The sequence below is a fragment of the Notolabrus celidotus genome, chromosome 17 (assembly GCF_009762535.1).
Source record: "Notolabrus celidotus isolate fNotCel1 chromosome 17, fNotCel1.pri, whole genome shotgun sequence".
NCBI classification, from domain to species: domain Eukaryota; kingdom Metazoa; phylum Chordata; class Actinopteri; order Labriformes; family Labridae; genus Notolabrus; species Notolabrus celidotus.
The window spans coordinates 25,337,261-25,358,242 of NC_048288.1; the positions used below are offsets into that span (position 1 = coordinate 25,337,261).

Genomic DNA, 20,982 nt, shown 5'->3' on the forward strand with positions numbered 1-20,982 from the left:
ATGTATTTTTTAATGTGCTGTTACATTATGCTATTGTGAATTTTGCACACAATGTGGAACATTTTAAATTTGAAGTGATGTTTTTTTTATCAGTTTGTCTTATTTTGTACTGATATCTTCATAATGAAAACATGCAAACAGTGAATACATCCTGTATGTCATTCCTTGGACTGCATCTGTCCTTAGTTAAAGTGCTTAACCTTCCTGTTATGTTGTGGGTCAAATTGACCCTTTTTAAAGTCTATATTAGGCAATATATGCCTTCCAAACCAGCTAAATGCAGCATAAAAATATGGACAGCATGTGACAGAAGAGGTGTCTCAGTTAAATTTATCACTTCATAATTTTTTTATTTTTTAAATATGAAATAAAATAAACAAAAATCTATGTCATGTAAAACTATTATATTTATATTTAGGCCTTTCCAATGTACATTAAAAAAGTTTTAACATTAATTTTAATGAAAAATTAGTGAGTTATCCTCATTGAACCATGATCTGTGAGAATGAAAGAACACCAATGGACTAAATCTTGATTTAAATGGTTAGTAATGGAGTTAAAAATTAGATTTAAAACAATGTGTATTGGGATTTTTGGGGTTCTGACATTTTTGGACAATTGAATATGCCCCAGGTCAAATTGACCCAGGAACATTATTGCTGTTCCAGAGAAACGAACATAACAGGAGGGCTAAAAAGTTTTCGCTCCCTCATCCTGGTTTGTGCTAAACAGTCACCTAAAACTGGAATATTTTATTAATCTGGAGGAATCCAAAAGTAGGATTAAGGTTCATCAATGCTGCTAATTCATTCATTGAGGTAAAGGTAACTTGTTACTTGTTTGTTTTTTGCCTTGCTCTTGGTGTGAAACTTTTTATGTTGCTGTTTTTGGCCAGGACTACCTTGTAAAAGAGATTCTGTATGTCGATGGGAATATTCTGATGAAATAAAAGTTAAATAAAGAAATTCAAAATGACTTAACCTGTTACTGTTTTAAACCACTAATTCAATTAAATGGTTAAACAAGGACTTTGATAACCTGGGGCACATTGCCACCTGCTGGACCAACAGGCAAATAAACTGAAAAATGACAAGGCAATGAAGTATGTTAGGGTTTATAACAATAACAGAGTTGTTCTAATACGATTCAGATTAATTCACAAGTACACAATTTCTAAGAAATTATTTGGCTTTATGACTGCTTTATGTTTTTCCAATACTGACTTCTGATTTGGGAGCCATTATAAAAAGATTGGAACTTTTTGACATCATAAAAATAATTCATACGCATCTTGATCGTTTTTAAATTCTGGTACTGATACAAACGTATCTGGTGTGACTGTTCATATTTTGACTTCTTAGTGACACATTAAGACCTCTGACAATTTTTCTTAATGCACTTGCTGTGGTTGATTTCTCAAAAATGTTCTTTCATAAAAGTTAATACAACTGCAAATAACACATTGGCTGTGAGTTGATGCAGCTTTATTAGTGTCATGTGTGTCTGTTCACACTTCAAGAAATTGACTCTGATTTGATAATACCAGGTATTCCAAATTGCAAAAATATGTGCAGCATTAAAAAATATTGCTTATAAATGTATTTACAAATCAAGACATCTTTGTTTCAAAAGACAAACATTAGGGTAAGTGCAAGATCAAAGCAATGAGACAAGTTCTGCGCAAATCTTGATCTTGTAAGAAAGTATTACAGCAGTGGGACAAAAACTAAATCATACACTTGAAAAAAAAAAACAATTACAATTCATTGCAGTAACTGTCAATTAATGACAGTGGAACAATGCAGCCGCAGCGCCAACTAAAAGAAAATCATGTCCATGCATTCACAAAGCTCTCTGTTTTTCTTTGATACAGAAGAATTATTTACAATTCATTACAATGGTTTCCAAAGTGCCCAGTGTACTGCTGGGGTCCAGTATTCTAACTAAAGGCACATTAACACCTGTCTCTTGAAATATCTTATTCTGCAGAGTCATGGCTAACATTGAGTCAATACCCAGTGCACACAGAGCTGACTCATCATCCAGCTCCTCTACTCTAACATTGCTGATGTCACTGATAATTCTTCTCACACTGTCATGAGTGGAGGACACACACTGAATCATACATTCACTGATTAAATCATCCTTCAGCTCGGTTGCCACTAAAGCTGACAGCCGCTCTCTAAGAGATGTATTCTGTGAGAGAACATGAATGTGAAGATTTTTGAAGTTGAACTTGCAAATGACTTGTTGAGGTCTGTTCATCAGAAGACACTTTTCAAGTGCTGCTTGAACATCACTCACATCCATTATCATCATCCCTTTAGCCTCCAGGAACTTCTGGAAGTGGTCTTTGTTTAACAAGAGGCCAAGGTTCAAAGGACCCCAGTTAATAGACTGTCCGGCAAGTCCAAGGTTCCTCCGGTAGTGACAGAATGTGTCGAGGAAGGAATTGGCTGCTGCGTAGTTACTTTGTGAAGCATTGCCGATGAATGAAGAGATCGAAGAGTAGCACACAAAGAAATCCAGTTTGTTGTGAAGTGTTGCATTGTGAAGGTTTAGAACTCCACTCACTTTGGGTTTCAGAACCTTCTGGAAGAGGGTCTGATCAAGGGTTTCAATCAGCCCGTCATGCAATACTGCAGCACTGTGAAATACTCCTTTGATTGAACAAGAGGGGAACCTTTGTTCAATCTTTGAGACTGCTTCTTCTACCTGCATCGACACAGAAACATCGCATTGGACATTCATGATCGTCACTCCATGTTTTCTCTGAAGGAATTCCATTTGAAAGTTCAATTCATCTGACACAGTTCTTCTGGAAAATGTTGCAATACAACCTCCACCGTTACTGGCGATGAACTTAACCGTCTCAAGTCCTAAGCCAGAGAGCCCTCCAGTGACAATGTACACACAGCTTTGTTTGAAGAGTTGAGGAGGCCTTATAAGTAAGGGGATATCAGAAACTGGAGAGTTGGATTCTCTTAGAACAACCTGCTTCACTGTGTTTGTTGTGAAGTAGGACTCAGAATCTGCACAACTATGAGGCGGCTCTTTTTTGCAAGATGACTGAAATGTTTCCCCTTTCAGCGGCAGAGATCCTGCATTGAAGCCTAATGATGTAAGCCAGTTGGAGATAGTCCTGGTGTGTTCTTGTAGATTGGTTTTCTGGAGTAGGTTCGACACATCCAGTTTGTGGACATGCATTTGCTCACTCTTCAATGCAAACATGTTTGCTGAGAGTGATGAGGATATGTAGTTGCTACATACAACAATTACATATCTATCAGGACTGCCAATTTCAGAAATCTGCTGCCAGGAGTGATCAAATGGGGGTAGAAAAACAAAAGCACGACTTTGAGCAAAATCTCCTCCGCAGTGGGACGAAGAGGAGACATTCCAGCCTGACCTGTTTGCTGTCAGAGCCAAGACTTTCATCAGAGCAGAGGCAGGGTTGGACGAGATAAGGACCAACTTTCTGGGCTGTTGTTTTACCTTCAACAGAATTCTTTGCAGGATCTCCCACGCCAGTATGAAGTAGGACACACAAGGAGTGTGTTTCAGAAATGGGAGTGTCTTTGTGCTGTAGCATACTCCTGCAGGAATTATAATCTTTGCTGTGGCAGCAACTGGATAACATGAAGCAATATGATCTCCTACACTAAGGTTATTAACATGTTTCCCGACAGCTGTGACTTTTCCGCTAAAATCTAAAGCGAGGAGTTTGTGATTCTGTGAGCCATGCTTGCTCCAGTACATTGTGTTGCCATACTTCAAATGTGAGGCAGTGACGGGAAAATAATCAGATGAATGCACACATACATTGGTTAGCTGAATCTCAACTGACTTCTCTTGGATTGCATTTACATTCTTGTCGCAGGGAATGGCCGACAAGTGAGCCATACCGTAAGGGTCAGTTGTCCATACGGCAAAGTTGCTCTGTTGAACTGTGTGCATATCCTCTGCACACAAAGCCCCATCTATCACATGTGTTCGTGCTATTCTTGTTGTTGACACTTTACCTCTGCTGATCATGACCTCTTGCTGTTTGCAGGTATGCATTACATGGACCAGTGATTGAATGTCATCACTGGTCAAGGAAGCAAGATCAATCAACTGAAAAGAGAGACCTGCAATCTCTGCGGCATAAGCCCTTGTCATACCAGACAGCACATAACCAGCACTGACGTAATCCACATTTCTTTCTGTTGATCTATAGGTTATGACCCAGACAGAGCAGGAGCGTTTGCTATCCTTCAAAGCGAGGATAATCTGTCGAAATAGCTCACAGCACGTCACCAAGCAGTCCAGCATCTTCTCAGGAGACAAGTGACTCAGATCTTCTACACCCCAAATGAAGAGAACACCTTCCAAATCCAGATTGGTGCTAAGTGAGTGGAAAACTAGGTTTCTAACTTGATCTGCTGTCCATTGCTGTCTGCTCTCCACAAATACTGACTCTGAGTGAAGGTATGGCCTTATTCCTTTCAAAATGCCAAGATTGTCTTCAAAAACCATCACTTTCATTTGGCAATTATGCAAGTCTGTATCGCGTGGAACAGCAATGGTTTCATTGTGGAAGAACCATGACTGGACATCTGAGCATTGACCTAAAAAGGATATCCTCACCCCCTTCAGTTCCACCAGCACCTTACCTTCTGGAGTGGAGAGGCTACCACACACTTCAAGAAAGTCTTGAGTCTCTTGAGTGGCTCGTAAGTACATGACCATTTCCTCTTGAAGCGGTCCTGATATGGCCACACTACCTATAGCTGAGGGGAATCCTTGTTTAGCTGTTAGCCGTCCGATAGCCACCACAGCAGTCATTTGCAAGAAATAGTCCAACAGCACAGGGTGAAGGATATACTCGTGAAGATGTTTTAGGAGTTCACTTGGGACTTCAATTGCTGTTAAAGCTTCCTTGAATTCGTCCCCAAAATGGACATTATGAAGCTGTCTGAAGACCGGGCCGTACTCAAATCCTGCTTGAGAGAGAACTGAATAAATCTCTTTTGTTGTCAAAACCAGTTTGCATCTTTGAGTAATAATGTCAAGACAAATGGTTGGTTCTTCTAACAATGATTGGCCATCTACATACCTATATGTGCCTGAGGCATGTGTTGCAGCTGAAGACTGTATCATAAATGAACCGTCACTCTCTGCATGTTCCAGTGTCACTTTCAGCTGGTGACAGTTTGAGGTCAGTGTAAACACATTCTCAAATCGTATGCTAAGCTGGAGCAGAGAAACCGGTTTCTTTGGCCTTAAACTTGCCATAACTGAGGCATAAGCTAGTTCAACATAAAATGCACCTGGCACAATGGGGACACCATTGTTCTTGTGCTCCCAAAGATATGGAGCAGTGTCTAATGATAGATTGCATGTGTATTCTTTGTTGCCCTTCTTTATTTGGGATATGAGCGTATGGTGAGAAAAATCGAATGACTCGTCACCTCTTCTCATAGCTTCAAAACTTTGCTCATTTTTTGTGTTGTCAAACTGATAGACTGGGAAAGCTGTCGGCAGTGTCTCACAACCTCTGTAGAGCTCACCCCAGTCCACATTGACTCCAAGTTCAAACAGTTTTGCCACAGTGGACAAGATTGTTTCATAATCTTTCTCTGGCTGGACAGAAGGAAGAACTACGGTGTTACTTCCTAAAGTCTCATGTATGTTCCTTTGGAGAGCTCTACGTGGTCCAATCTCCACAAAGACCACACTGCTTCTTGGTGGCTTGTCTTTGGTGACTGCATGCAGGGTTTGTTCAAACAAAACAGGGTCTCGGATGTTTCTTGCCCAGTACCTGCCTGTTTGGAAGTCACAATCTGAAGATCTGTCTCCAGTCACAGTTGAATAAAGCCTGCAATCCATGTTGTTGGCAGCCAAGGGATCAATACTTTTCTTTATGTCATCAAGTATGGGGTCCATCTTATGGCTGTGGTATGCTGCTGGCACATCCAACTCATGGAGGAAGATACTTTCACCTGCAAACAATGTCCTCAGCCTCTGATGAAGGTTGTTTATAGCATTTGCATCCCCTGACAGAGTGCAGGACTGAGGACTGTTGAAAGCTGCAACAGAGATTTCCCCAGAGAAGGCCGGAAGGACTTCTAAAACCTCGTCTACAGCCACATTACTCACAACAAGCATTTTACCCCCTGTGACTTTGGTTTGAAGAGTACTACGGTGATACAACACTTTCACAGCATCCTCAAGAGACAAAAGACCAGAACAATGAGCAGCAGCAACCTCGCCAACAGAGTGTCCAAGCACAGCATCAGGTTTGATACCCCATTGCTTTAGGAGAGCAGCGATACCAACCTGAATGGCAAAAAGAAGAGGCTGGATGACATCTGGCTTATTGAAATCATCATTATCCAACTCTCCAGAAAGCCACTGGCTGATGTTGATGCTTTTATGATTTTGGAAATGATCATGAACATCTCTGACCTTTTCTCTGAAAACAGGGAACTCTCTGAAGAGCTGTTTGCACATTCCCCTGTAGGAAACCCCGTTTCCACAAAACACAAAGACCAACTGGATGTCTGACTTTGTTGGTTCCACCTTTGTTTTCAAAGCAGATGTCAACTGGTGTTCTAAATCTGAGAGAGAAGACATTATAAAGGCCTTCCTGTATTTGTGTCTAGAATGACTCCTTCCACATGCCGAGGTGTATGACAGTGCCTGTAAGCCGGCTGTTTGATCACCGCCAAGTCTCTGTATGGTGTCAGTAATGCTACGATTATAGGATCTCTCAGAGGCTGCAGATATTACAAAGAGTTCTGGACACCTTTTTGGGAACTTAGAAGGGAACTTTGTTTGTCTGTACTCTCGAACAATCACATGTGCATTCGTGCCCCCAAACCCAAAGCTGTTGATTCCAGCCATTCTTTCTAACAACCCCTTTGTCTCCCATTTTTCAACTTTACTTGGAATACTTAAACTCAAAGCTTTTTCATCTACACTGGCACTTGCATCCGAGTAGAAAACTGTGGGAACAATAGTCTCATGCTTCATCATCAAGAGTACCTTTAAGAGTCCAGCTACTCCTGCAGCAGATTCTGTGTGTCCAATGTTGCCCTTCACAGAGCCAATCCGAAGCGTCTCTGAATCAGGAGGTTTGGCTTTTGCAATGACGTTTGAGATGCTTCCTGCCTCTGTTGGGTCTCCAATTGGGGTTCCAGTCCCATGTGCCTCAATGTACTGGACATTTTCTATGTCAGATTTGGAGTAGATTCTGCGCAGGAGTTCCTCTTGTTGTGACATGGAGGGTTTGGTGATTGGAGTGACTGAGTGTCCATCTTGGTTGACGGCAGTTTTGCAGATGATACCCCAAATTTTGTTGCAGTCTTTTATGGCCTTAGAGGAGAAAGTCACACCATTAGAAAGCTGTATGCATTTTAAATAATAAAAAACTGTTCTTCAACTGCTTACATTTTTCAGAGGTTTCAGGAGAACTACCCCACAGCCCTCCCCTCTACCATAACCATCTGCTCTGCTGGAGAAAGGTTTGCTGGTCCCATCAGTGGAGATCATCTTGGCCTTGCTGAGAGCAATGAAAACTCTTGGCTCTATTATGCAGCTTACACCTCCACACAGAGCCATGTCACAGTCTCCTAATAGAGAAAGAGAGAGAAAAGAAATGAAGCACTATTGCTGCCCTATATCCTCTAGCTTTTAAGCATATCATTTGTAGGCAAAGGGGGCCAAATACCTTGCTTTATGGCCTGGCAGGCTAAATGTACTGCCACCAAAGATGAAGAACAGGCACTGTCAATGGCTAGAGAAGGGCCTGTGAGATTAAATGTGAAGGAGATTCTGCTGGCAGCCATACTCATTGCAGTCCCGGTGCCATTGTAGTGGTTTATTGTATTAGAGATGTTACTTCTAAGCCTCTCATAATCCCTGTTCATTAGACCTGGAACACCATATAAAGGCAGAGTATGTTACATTTTTATGACATGAATTTAAAATTCACTCAATTTTACAACAGGAAATATTGGTTACCCATGTAAACTCCAGTTCTCCTTCCGCTGATGCTCTCCATTGCTATTCCTGCATCCTCTAACGCCCTGTATGTGCACTGCAGAAGAAGCTTCTGCTGAGGGTCCATGAAATCAGCCTCTGCCTCAGTAATGCCAAAAAACCTGTGATCAAACTCATCAAACCTAAAATTTAAAAACAGGTAATCAAAACCAGACATCACCAAAGTGAAAGATTAACAGTTTATCTCAGTGTACATAAATAATTCTTACCCTTCAATAAGAGCTGCCTTCGTTGTCTGTGTCTTTCCTGGTTTGCTTTCATCGGCATCGTACCAAGAAGTAGCATCAAATCTCTCTTCTGGAATATCCACCACACAGTTCTTTCCCTCCAACAGAACTCCCCAGAAGTTGTCTAACCCCTCTCCTAAAATGAAATGCACCACAGTTACATTAAGACTAGCTAATGTCATATAAAGATAACAACTCAGAGCAATTCTCATACTTGCAAGGAAATAAAAAGGTTAGTCCTACCTCCAGGGAAATTACATCCAATCCCAATAACAGCTATGTCATCCTCCTCATCCTCCATTGCAACTTAGAGATGTTAAAGAAGCGGTGGACTTAATACTAAATCTAAATTTAAAGCTTCTCCATAGTAAGCTTCATGTTCTGTTACTGTCGTCAATCAGAACTGGTGCTTCTGTATCTTCCAGCCTTTATAAGCACCGAGTCAGGGATCAGTTAAAAGGGACAAGAAGACACAATGCCCTGGCTTGTTGAATCTCAGTTGGCATCATCTGGAACTAAATACACTAATTATTGTAAGATAAGAGCATTTAAAGGAGCAGTAATTGAGCTTTGTTCTTGTTTGTACTTTGAATTGACAATAGGTCTTTGTATCGGAGGAATCTGATTGCTTCTTTCTGTCTTGTCCTTGTTGTCACCTGTGGCCACGCTGCTTTAAAAGTGAAAGAAATGTTTTTAAATGAAAGTATTTTCCTGGAAAAACTTACTATAAAGAGAGCTGGTCTCAATTTCAAGACAAAATCATGACTGGAAAAAAAAATCTTCCAAATTAAAGCAATACATATATGATGATCAGGGGCATCGTGGTGGGGGGAAAGTGGGACTGACTACATAGGGCCCAAGTGGGGAGGGGGGGGGCCTTAATGGGCCTGAAATAAAATGTGTTTTCTACTACGCTTTCCTTTTGTTTTGTTATAACTGTAATAAGATAACTAAAATTGTCTGAATAAATAAACAAACATTCAGAATTCCTTTCTGTAGAAAAGGGGAGTCTCTTCCTGTCGACTAGATTGATCGGCTCTGTGAGATGCGCGTCTCATGCCTAAAGTGGGGAATTGTCATATTTTCATAGCATCAAGTGTGGCTGAATCTGACTGAGAGTAAACTGTAGGTTTTTAGAGTTTAACTTTACTTCTTGAGGTAAGATTATACCAAATAATGCCCCCTTTTTTTTATTCAACAAGTCACTTGGCTTCAAATAGTCTTGTTTACAGAGGTGGACAGTCTGGAGGTCAACATTGTGCAGTTACATTTGGAGAAATTGTAAAATAAATAATATTGATATGTAGCTTAGATTTGAATCAGTTAACCAGGATAGTTTTAAGCATATATTTATGTTTAATGCAAATAAACCATTATTATAGTATGTAGTAATGTATGTGGTTTAAATCACGTACTGTACAACACATTTATGAGTAAAGGAAACCTTTATTTGAGCTTAAAAGGCCTTAGTCTAAAGAAACAAACCAACACACAAAGTCACACTTACAGAATATGTACATTTACCCTCAATTATCTGTTACAGATGAGCTTAGAATTTCACATTAAGGCCTAACACTAAGTTCAGCAAAAGAAAACACTTCTTTGGGCACTTAAATAAATAAGAACACACGTAATAGAAAGTATATTGCAGATGTAACTGAAAGACATCATTGAGAGAAAGGTCTGTGAGCTGCTCAACACTGAACAGGGGTTTCACCTGCACCTTGCTACAGCGTAACGGTACATTCTGGATTGAGGTAATTTAAGGTCCTACGGTGTTCACTTGTCTGTACAAATTTTAAAATGAGACCGTAACATCTAAATGAAGTTATCACACATGAATCAACTTTGATCTTTGTAGAATTCATTCACCTTTTCACCGTTTTATTGTACTGATTGTGACGGATGTAGAAAAGTATTGCAGTCTTTTGTTTTGAAAATAATTGTATGAAATCGATATTTTCAACCTGCAGACAAATCTGTTCTTTTCATGTGATTAAACTATGAAGTGCTTTAAAATCTCTGAGAGAACAATTATCTTCCAAGATGCAGGACAAAAGACAGTCAATAAAACAAAATGAATAGAAGGGTTTAACTTAATATTTTCAGTGACATCGTCACACGATAATATGAGGGATACAAGAAATGAAATACAAGGCCTCAAAAAGGCCTGTGCACATTCGCACAGCTTCATATATACAAGAGATTAAAATATCTACTGAGGTAACTAGTGGTCCAGGGATTTGCCCTCCAGCACCTTCTGGATTTCTTTGGCATCCAGAGTTTCATATCTGAGCAGGGCATCAGCTAGGGTCTTGTGCTCTTTATTGTAGGTCTTCAGGAGGTTTTTAGCACGTTCATAAGAGTCCTGGATGAAAGGGAATGATCAGAAGATTAGAAATTCTTAAATAGATGCTTTACATGATCGAGCATTGCAGTGTTTTTAAATTAACAGAAAAAGTGGTGGGTGTTTTTACCTTTAGTAAAACCCTGACTTCTTGTTCGATAGCAGCTTGTGTCTCGGGGCTTTGCTTGGTTACATCACCGTAGGTCATGACGCCGAGCTGGGGAAAAACACAAATGACACCTTAGGTTGGATGAACAACAGACCCTCTCATATAATAACCACTGATAGGTACTGTTCTCAGTGCGTCAGAGTCAGACAGAGATCGTCTTTGTCTTAGGTGTGATTATGGGTTACAGTGATGCATCAGGTTTCATTCAAACCTCAATAAATCCCCCTAAAATGAGCTAGTATCGTGTTACTTCTTACTAAAGCAACCTTTAATGTTTTTAGCAGGTAACCACGTAAGTTAGGAAAAATGTGCATAAAAACAAAGCAAATGTATGAGTCGGCAAAAGTATCACTCATCAACCACAGAAACTCAAATCATACCTTGTCACTCATGCCGAACCTGGTCACCATCATTTTTGCTATTTTGGTTGCTCCATCAAAGTCGCTGGATGCTCCTAAAACACAGAATATCACAAGATTTAGGACAAAGCTTTAAGTCAACATTCACAGGAACTTCAAGGCAGTGCAGAAGCTCTGAGGTCATCAGACTTTGTGTCAACACAAGGAGAAAAAATTACTGGATAAGACATGAGAGGTATGTAATTATCCTGGAGTTACCCATCTGTGAGGTGTCTTTTAAAAACCAAACACTGACTGCAGTTTTCTCAGAAACCTCTGAAGTTGTACAGTATGGGTGAAATATTTGATCTGACATCCAAGCAACATCAGGGTTTCTCTTCCTCTCGCTCACCAGTGGTGATGTAGTCGTCTCCAAAGATGAGCTCCTCTGCTACTCGACCGCCCATGCTGACGTCCATCTGAGCCAGCAGCTGGGCTCTCGTCTCGCTCCAGCGGTCGTTTTCTGGGAGCATGGACACCTGGGAAGTGACAAAAATAATATCAGTAACAGATTTCAGAAAAAGGAAAAACTGGTGAGGAGTCTGAGGTTTAGCATGATGCTCACATGGCCAAGTGTGGGGCCTCTGGGCATGATCGTGGCTTTGTTGATTGGCATTGCATCTTTGGTGAAATAGGCAACGATGGCATGGCCGGACTCGTGGTAGGCCGTGATGGTCTTATTCTTCTTGTCGATCTCCACACTCTTCCTCTCAGGGCCTGGAAAAGAATTTAAGGGATTAATGCAAAAATGTGACCCTCATTCATTCCTTACAGTCTAAGTAGAGTGTGTCCAGGTAATTGGTCTCATGTGATGCGGAGCAGAGTGTGCTGCCGTGTGTATTCACCCATGAGGATCTTGTCCTTAGCGAACTCCAGGTCTTTCATTGTGACCATCTCTTTCTCGTCCACGGCCGCCTTCAGGGCTGCCTGGTTGACTAAGTTCTCCAGCTCTGCTCCAGAGAAGCCCACTGTGCCCCGGGCAATTATCTCTGCCTCAATGGCTGTGAAAGAACACACACACAATGGAAAATGGGTCTTTATAGAGCTGACCTACAGAGAGAGTTCTTTCCCAGGCTTACTGCTTTAAATGGTTTTAATCATAAGGAGAGATAATGTGCGACACTTTCTCAATTATATATCTTAAAATTATAAGTTGTTTCTAAAATGGGAACAAAACTTCAGCAAGAATATATCCTGAAAGATCTGCTGTGTGATTTTTATTATTATTAATATTAATATTAAGAAGAGGAAGAAGAAGAAGAATGATAACTTTATTTATATAGCACCTTTATAAACAAGAGTTTTTCAAAGATAAATAAATTAAATAAATTAAAATAACTAAATAAATAAATTAATTAACATGGATAAGCAAATAAAAGCATTAAAAAGGATAATAAAAGAGGTTTTCAGAATAAGAGGACGACATCACATCCAGAAAATTAGAAAAAAAGTGAAAAGAATAATTTTGGAAAATTAAATAATAATGAAAAAAATGTATTAAGAATAAATAATTAAATTCAATAATCAAAAGAAATTGAAAACAATTAATTAGTTGGATAAAAACTAAAACTAATAATAAAAAAGAAGTAAAAGTGGTTAGAAGGATGAGGTCACATAAAAGCAAGTCTGTAAAAAATGGGTTTTAAGAAGAGATTTAAAAGATGTCACTCTGCATGCCTCATCTCCTCAGGGAGGTTGTTCCAAAATTCATAAAGAGATATGTTTCATATTTTTCCACTGAGACCTACCGGGGTCCACTTTGATCTTTGACAGGTACCAGTTGAGGATTTCAGTGCGTCCTTTCACGTCAGGGCGAGGGACCGTCACCTGCATGTCGAACCTTCCCGGCCTTACCAGAGCGCTGGAGGTAGACACAAACGAGTATTGAGTAAGATTCCTAACACTTGAATTCTTAATTTCCGTTATGTGACTTCATTTGACGGCTTCATAGTCTGCGATGTGAATCTACCTCTTTCTGTTCCTGTTGTGTGCCACTATAATAGAAAAGTAATAGTGGAAGCTAATCTAATTAAAGTGTTTATTTCCTCCCTGAACAGCACATTGTAATTAACTTCATACTAAAATATGTGAACACAAACAGGGTGAAACTCGTTACTCTGCTGCCTCAGTGTAGCTGCTTTAAAAACAGGTCAGACGTGTGTTTGGTTATTTGTGTACATGAAATGGTTTGAATCAGATGGTGTCTCACAGAAACTAGGACGAGGATCAAACAACCTGAGGTGTCAGACAAAGTTTGCAGAGCAGGAAGTAAAAGAGTGGGGCTGTTTTGTTTACATGAACTAGATCTACATGCTGTATGCATTGACCTCGACTCAAAGTGGTTACATTTTAAAATAGGTTATAAAAAACTTAAACATACTTATCCAAAGCCTCAGCAAAGTTTGTAGCACCGATAACGATGACGCCTTCATTTGGTTTGAACCTGAAAACACAAGAAGAAGAAGAAGAAGAAGAAGAAGAATGAGAGCTGATAGGTTATTTTCACACTCAGTTTAAAAATGTCAAATCCCGGAGTAGTGTTGTAGTCAAGACCACATTAAATGAGACCAAGACATGTCAGAGACCAGAGTGCACCAAGACCAAGACATTTAGGGATCGAGACGAGTCCAGACCAAGGCAGGGCAAGACCGAGACAAGACCAAGACCATATATATCAAAGAAAAATCAGAATGAGAGTTAACAAAATAAAAGACTTCTGTTTATTTTATTCAAGTTTGCTTTAAATACATTTTTTTAAAGTTATATTTTTGGGGCATTTTTGCCTTTTTGGATAGGACAGCTGTAGAGAATCAGGGAATGTGAGGAGTAGAGAGAGGGGGAAGACATTCAGCAAATGGTTACGACCGAGAGTCAAACCGGCGACCTCTGCGACGAAGACTCTGTATGTGGGGCGATTAGACTGCTAGGCCACCAGCGCCCCTGCTTTAAATACATTCGACAGCTACAAATAAGGTTTGGTTTTGTCTTTGTTGCCTTTCTTTTGAAGCACGCAGAGTTTTTTGACTCCTTGAGTTTCGTCTTCGTCATCGTTAGTTCAACTTTCGCTTTTGATTAGTTAAACTGGTGTTTTCTGTGGTCTGTGATCTCAGGCAAAGTAGGAGGTCGAAGTGGTTGCTGAGCAGGATTAATTTGTCAGGCCTTTCTTTTCTCATTAGTGGTGTGTAGGGATGGACAATGATTTTCGAATATTCGTACCTCTGTAAAAATTGAAGAGTTACTTTGAATATTTTCTCAGTAACTCTTGCTCGGGTCGCAGAAACACCAACATAAAAGGGTGAGACGGACACTGTCAATGCCCGTTAATGGGCCATGTGTGTGTTTGTGTGTTGGTGTGTTTGACGGTGATTATTTGAATAATCATCAAATAGATGCCAATGGTTATGTCCATCCTTAGTTGTGTGCATTTTCTGTTTTGTAATATTTGTAGTCTGATGGGTTATAGGTGTTCACTGCGGTAATCCTGTGGCAGGTATTTAGCTGTGCCCTTCTCTCAGTGTGCCTCCAGAGTATGTCATTGAATGTCTATTTATTGCTTAATTAAACGACCTAGCAGACATCTCTGGTCACGAGCACACAGTCTCTCCTCCTGTAGTCTGTATCCATTCATTAATGCTTGAGTGCAGGGGGCGTGTCACTGACTGTAGCACTGCGAAAGTGGCGGCCGTAATAAGTGGGAAAAACAGGAATGAATTGAGAAAGAGGAGGGGGAGGGGTTCTCTATTATCACAGTACTGACAGGGACACAGTGCATCAGTTGTGGTCTCAACCGGTTTTGATTTAAAATATGAAGTTTGCCCAGTCTGAGTCAAGACCGAGTAAAAATGCTTTGATTCTGATGGACTGAGACATTCAATAAGTACTGATTTGAGTAGTAAAACACTATCCAGGAGACTGACCCGTCCATTTCCGCCAGCAGCTGGTTGATGGTTTGTCTGGAATAAGGATGCATAGGAGACTCGATCCTCTTTCCACCAACGCTGTCCAGCTCATCAATGAAGATCACACAGGGAGCGTTTGTTTTGGCCTCCTCTGCAAATCACAACAAAAAAGAGAGGCTGTAGTTGTCGGGTTGCATTTTTGAACTGGTTACTCAGACTTTCTAAAATCAAGCACACTCACTGAAAAGGTTCCTGATTCTGCTTGCACCAACACCAACAAACATCTCATCAAACTCTGATCCAGAGGCGTAGTAGAACGGCACGTCGGCCTCCCCGGCTACAGCACGTGCTAACAGAGTCTTCCCTGTGCCTGGAGGACCAACGAGGAGGATCCCTGGGAGGATAACAGAGGAAAGAGATTAGCTCGATTAGTTTGGAATAACAGAAACATTATCATGGATAATTAAGAGAAAGGAAATTGAGGAGGAAATATTTATTTGAATACCTTTGGGCAACTTTCCACCCAGCACCGTGAACTTCTGGGGGTTCTTGAGAAACTCGACGACCTCCTGGAGTTCGTTCTTGGCCTCCTCCACTCCTTTGACGTGGTCGAATGTCACATTCTTCATCTGGATGGGGTCGACGGCTGAGTCCAGACCGGATGTGGTGCGGAACCTCACTGAAAACGCAAAGGGACCGCTTCAGTATGGCAACACCAAAAACACATCCACGCTGACAGAGACTAAAACTGCTACTTACAACATCACTAAATACTACGATCTGAACAATAATAATAATAACTGGTATTTATATAGCGCCTTTCAAGAAACCCAAGGTCGCTTCACAGGGTCAGGTAGGGGGTCTGGGGGGTAGGTGGGGATATCTAACGGGGAAAGGCCTTGAGGAAAAGGTGCGTTTTGATTGCTTTTTTAAAACTGTCCAGGGTTGGGGCACTGCGGATGTCAGGAGGGAGAGAGTTCCACAGAGTAGGGGCTGAAACACTGAAGGCTCTGTCCCCAAAAGTCTGCAGCTTAGTCCAGGCGATGAAGAGGAGACCCAGGTCCGAAAACCTTAGGTTCCGAGATGGAGTGTGTTGGTGGAGGAGGTCAGCCAGGTATTGGGGGGGGGCGAGGGCATGCAGGGATTTGTAGGTGAGGAGGAGGAGCTTATAGGTGATACAGTACTTTACAGGGAGCCAGTGGAGGTGAATGAGAGTTGGGGTGATGTGCTACCAGGGCTTGGTGTGCTTGAGAACCCTGGCAGCTGAGTTCTGCACGTATTGGAGCCTGTCCAGGGCATTGCTGGGTACCCCGAACAGGACTCCATTGCAGTAATCCAGCCGGGAGGTAATGAAAGCATGGACGAGGGTCTGGGCAACTGAACTGGTTTAACTAGCTGACAGAATTTAACACTTTACATACATTTAATACATAATACTTATATTTGAGTATGACTACACATTGGTATGCAGCAGAACAATCAACCAAACTCTACATGCGCACCACAGGATAAGTTTCGAGTCATCAGCTGTACTCTAAGGTGTTGTTTCTTAGTTAGGGGGTAACGTTACACACACTTTAAATTTAATAAATCCATATTAAATGAACATGTCTTATTGAATTGAAAGGTTTTTGCTAACCAGCTTTGCTCTACTTGCAGGGTGCATGTAGGTTTGTGAGAAGCTTGGTAAGCGTAAGAGAGAAGAAAAACTGAAACAAACCAGCGTCAGAAAAGGAGCCTTTACCGGAGAGAAAGGGGGTTCTGGACAAGCCATAAATACCAAGAAGTAGGAGGACCAGCAGGATCAGCCTGGTTCTCCTCAGAGAGTCTGTCAAAACAGAGCAGAGATTATTCCTTTATGTCAATCTTTGGATCTTCAGCACTGACGTCTAAAAAACAAAAACATGTAACTGTTACACTGACGACTGAGGCTTCCACTACCTTGTGTTCTCTGAGTGTAAGCCTGAGATCTCATGAACCCCTCAGTGAAACCAGTCTTGAAAGCCTCCTGCTGGTTCTCTGGGAGGTTCCTTTGTTTCGTCACTTGGTCCAGGGACTGTGCCTCTGGAGCCTTTTCCCTCTGGAGTAACCCCTGTGAGAAAAACAGAGAGAGTGTTAGCAGGTAAGAGGCTTCTGACTCCTTTATCCCCTTGCATGTCTGAGGAGTATAATCAGATACTGGTCTAGGTAGTCTTTTAGATAGACCGTGTATTAAAAGCTGCAGAGTGTGCAGGAGTGTCACTCTCACCTTCATGAAGGCTGGGGTGTAAGGCTCAGACTCCACAGGACCATCATAAGTGGATTCCCCTCGTCTGCTCCTTCTAAGGGTCTTAAAACCTCGACTCTGGATAAAAACTGGAGACGCATGGAGAAAACAAACACATGAATGAATCACTCCCCTCAGTGCATCCTGTGTGCATAATCTGATTACTTACAAACAGCAGGTTTAGGCTTTAGCGTCAAATTCCTACCTGGCAAAAATTGTAGCTCCTCACAGACATCTTTTAGAGGCCTGTGGTATTGTCTGTGGAATATCGGGGAGCCGAACACTCCCAACCTTCTGTGAGAAAACCCTGTCAGAGAAACACATCCAGTCAGTTAACTTAGAGGACTAAAAAAAAGGGAGCTCAAGGCCACTTTCTGACTGGAACAATAATTCAAAGTGCAAGCTGCTCACCATGCTTGTTTTGGAAGAAGCTGTCCGCAGAAACGTGACTCGTTCTCCATACAGGGGGGACAGCGGGAGGTTCTTCTGGTCCTGGTGTCGGCAGCAACCTGCTGACCAGCTCATCCAGCTGACTCACTCCGATTTCTGAGAGGCCGAGATCTCTCAGACTTATGGTGGGCTGTGAGGAATAGACAGAGAAGGTTTTAACACTTTATAAAGACCATTTTGATCTTGAGTGGGACCTTGTATAACAGCAACACATGGGAGTGAATGTAGAACAGAGGATAGACCTGCTTCAGGACTCTGAAATAGACTCGAAAGATCATTGAGTGTGCAGTTGTGTTAGGTTTATTTTGGCTATCATACATGCTTCCTTTTTAATCAATGTCTTTTTTTGTCCTGCACAGTTAACACAACTTTATGAAAGCTTCTGTGCAGTTACTTCATGAGAGTTGTGTTTTGCTTGGTGTGTTTAAACGATCAAGATTCTCTAGCACATAAAATAAACTGCAGATGTATGATGTACCATAGACTATAAATAATGGACGTAGTATCCGTGATGTCACCCATCTGTTCCTGAGCGCTGTTTTGAAGCCAATCGTTGGCAGGAGCCATATTGGAAATGCAGAACTAATCAAAAAGAGTGTGACGTAAAGAGTTGGGCTTTGAGCCTCCTAGCCAACAGCTATGTGTTCCCGCCTGTCAGTCAAGTCAGTCAAGTCAGTCATGTCCTTATTTGGGCAAAAACTTGTAATCTTAATATCTTCTGAACTGGTGCGTTAGAAAAAATTCACCCCCATACAGTGTGTGCCAATAGAGAAATTAGCTACGTAGAGCCAAGCTTTTTTTTTTAACCAGGCTGTAAACATGTTTATTAATGCTGCAAAGATCGTCTTTTTTGAATGGGTGTGTATGTGGTTTCCGGTGATTCTGCAGCCAGCCTCAAGCGGATCCTCGGTGAACTGCAGTTTATAACACTTCCGCATGGTCTTCATAGTTTGAGACCGGAGGTTGCTGCTTGAGTTTTACTTTTGCAACTCAACTAGAGCTCAATATAAGTTGTGTGATGTCCCGTTTAGCACAATGTCATGTGATTGTAGGGGTTTTATGATTCATCTACTACGTTGATGTATCGATTTATATTCCTATGATCAGACTTCATCGATCTGTGCTCGGCAAGTTGGCCTTCCTGACGACATATATCAATCTAACATTGTTTTTAAAAGGTAATAAATCAATTGTATCGATACTAGGAAATAACGCATCGGATTCAAGCATGGCAGACTTTATATGAATGTGGGTTTTTTTACACTTTTAATGATAAAGACATTAAACGTTACTCAATTCAGGCTGCCTGTCTGTGACGTCATCGCCACACGCCAGCAGATGACAAAAAACATAACATGGCGGGTGGCAGAGGAGAAGCCAGCGAGCGAGAAATTATCAAGCCACCATTGCGGTCCAGTGTGTGGAAACACTTTGGCTTTTGCAAAGACAGAGATATTCTAAATAAGTCGCTCGCTGTTTGTAAGAAATGTTAAGGTCAAGTAAAGAACCACGGCAACACCACAAATCTATCCAACCACCAACTAAGGCGCCATGGGATTTCACACAACGTGAATCACACCTGATTCCCTTACAAGAAACAACAGGAATCTAGGACTGTCCAGTATCAAGGTTACTTCACAGTCACACTGGTTGAATTTTTGACGAAAAAGTTAGTGAATTGATTTCAAGTTACTGAATCTTTTTGGATCGTATCGTTCTTAATGAAGCAATATCGTCCTTTACTCGCAACGGCAACCAAGAATCATGATAAGAATCGAATCGTTGTTAAAATGAATCATTACACCCCTATGTGATTGTGTTGTCCATCTCACCTCTTTTAGAAAGGAACTCTGGTCTGCAGCGAGGTCTTTGTGCAGGGTCTGGACTGAAGCTGTGGCTGAGTTCTTCAGAGAGTGGAGGGCATTGATGAGCTGGCTGAGGGGCAGGATCATCTTACAAACACAAACAGAGGAGGGTCAAAAACAAAATCTCACCACATAGCAATCATGTTATTGAGATTACCTAAATAATAAGCATTCAGACATAACAGTGTTTCTGTATGTAACCTATATCTTCCAAACAGGACAAAGGGGCAGGTCCATTATGTCAGTGTTATTCAAGTTGACTCCACAGAGCAGGATGTCCCTCACACGTCAGATGTATGCGAGTTATGTAACCTCGGCTCTTTGCAAACTAAGTTAACATCCCCTCAGTCTACTTTCCACCTTTGTTCCTGAGACATATAACTTGTTAAAGCCCTGACTAAACTGAAGCATCACCAAGACTTCTCAAGGCTTTGAAATAGCTTACTAAGACAACGTGACGTAAGCATGGGCTCACTATGGGGAGATGTTCACTTGTTAATATGCTAACATTAGCTGAGCTGAGATGTCATTGGTGACCGTTAGACGAGACATAACATAAAGAACAGTAAAGAAGGCTTCTTTTAAGAAAAGTCACACCATGTTCCTTCCATGGTTACGCTCCGCTTGTAACCACAGGACAGAGAGGTTAGCAAAGACATAACCTAGCTAAATAAAAAAATGCTATCAGTCGGCTTACCTGCTGGGGCTGAAATGACGTTGACAGCGAAAACATTTTAGCCGGATGAAACTTCAAAATATTCATAAACTGCAGGGTTTGTGTGTGAGGAGAAGCCCCTCTGATTTACTTCACTGGACTGAACCTCCCCCGAGCTGTGTCCTCTTGTTTTCCCTGTTACACAACTTTCAGCAGCTTAGCTAACAACAGCAAATGGATTCTCCGGCTTCTCCTGAGGTCAAATGGACTACAAAATGACGTCACGCTGAAATCACTACCGGGGTGCAAGCTTGCGTCAGTACTGGAGGAGGACATAGTGACAGTTACATGATAATTAAAAAAGTAATAAAACAACAGACCTTTTTAATGAGTTTCTTCGAGAGGATTTCCCTCTGAGCGTCTGAAATATTGTATATATTTTAATGAATTATCTATTTAATTTTTTTTTTAATGAATTTAATGAATTTTAATTATTATTATTCAAATATCAACAAGAGTTATATGTCCCGTTTTCTATTTTTGTTTTTTTCTTTGTTTCTTTTTCCTTGTCTCTTTAATTTATTGGGGTATTTGATCTGAAGCATAAGTCTGAAAAAATAAAACAATAAAAAAGTTACATATGATGATTAAAAATCAATA

General features: G+C 41.0%; 2 protein-coding genes across 3 annotated transcripts; both read right to left on the reverse strand.

Annotated features, from left to right (window-relative positions):
• Nucleotides 1–1,841: 1,841 nt before the first annotated feature.
• Nucleotides 1,842–8,574, reverse strand: pks1 (polyketide synthase 1). Its single transcript, XM_034706785.1, has 6 exons — nt 8,517–8,574; nt 8,256–8,409; nt 8,008–8,168; nt 7,715–7,918; nt 7,435–7,616; nt 1,842–7,359 (listed from the first exon to the last, which is right to left on the reverse strand). Exons 1-6 carry the CDS (start codon nt 8,572–8,574, stop codon nt 1,879–1,881), a joined length of 6,240 nt encoding a protein of 2,079 aa, XP_034562676.1. The 3' UTR covers nt 1,842–1,878.
• A 1,125-nt stretch (nt 8,575–9,699) lies between these two features.
• Nucleotides 9,700–20,601, reverse strand: yme1l1a (YME1-like 1a). 2 transcript variants are annotated; one of them, XM_034706402.1, is made up of 18 exons: nt 20,365–20,601; nt 19,635–19,754; nt 17,764–17,932; nt 17,558–17,659; nt 17,335–17,441; nt 17,028–17,178; nt 16,831–16,914; nt 15,592–15,765; nt 15,328–15,480; nt 15,105–15,237; nt 13,568–13,630; nt 12,936–13,048; nt 12,033–12,188; nt 11,753–11,904; nt 11,540–11,666; nt 11,170–11,243; nt 10,751–10,837; nt 9,700–10,641 (listed from the first exon to the last, which is right to left on the reverse strand). In XM_034706402.1, the coding sequence occupies exons 1-18, from the start codon at nt 20,428–20,430 to the stop codon at nt 10,501–10,503; spliced, it is 2,172 nt and encodes a 723-aa protein (XP_034562293.1). In that variant the 5' UTR covers nt 20,431–20,601; the 3' UTR covers nt 9,700–10,500. The 2 variants fall into 2 exon arrangements, with proteins under 2 accessions (XP_034562293.1, XP_034562292.1); XM_034706401.1 differs by having other exon boundaries at nt 16,807–16,914.
• Nucleotides 20,602–20,982: the final 381 nt, after the last annotated feature.

Excerpts from the sequence above, each read along its gene's own strand:
- pks1 (XM_034706785.1), bottom strand. The coding sequence starts at position 8,574 with ATGGAGGATGAGGAGGATGACATAGCTGTTATTGGGATTGGATGTAAT. Across the intron at positions 7,919-8,007 it reads GAGAACTGGAGTTTACATGG|GTCTAATGAACAGGGATTAT; the intron begins GTAACCAATATT and ends ATGGTGTTCCAG. Across the intron at positions 7,617-7,714 it reads CTGCCAGGCCATAAAGCAAG|GAGACTGTGACATGGCTCTG; the intron begins GTATTTGGCCCC and ends TTTCTCTATTAG.
- yme1l1a (XM_034706401.1), bottom strand. The coding sequence starts at position 20,430 with ATGAATATTTTGAAGTTTCATCCGGCTAAAATGTTTTCGCTGTCAACG. Across the intron at positions 17,442-17,557 it reads GGAGCTACAATTTTTGCCAG|TTTTTATCCAGAGTCGAGGT; the intron begins GTAGGAATTTGA and ends ATGCGTCTCCAG. Across the intron at positions 16,915-17,027 it reads TTACACTCAGAGAACACAAG|ACTCTCTGAGGAGAACCAGG; the intron begins GTAGTGGAAGCC and ends CTGTTTTGACAG.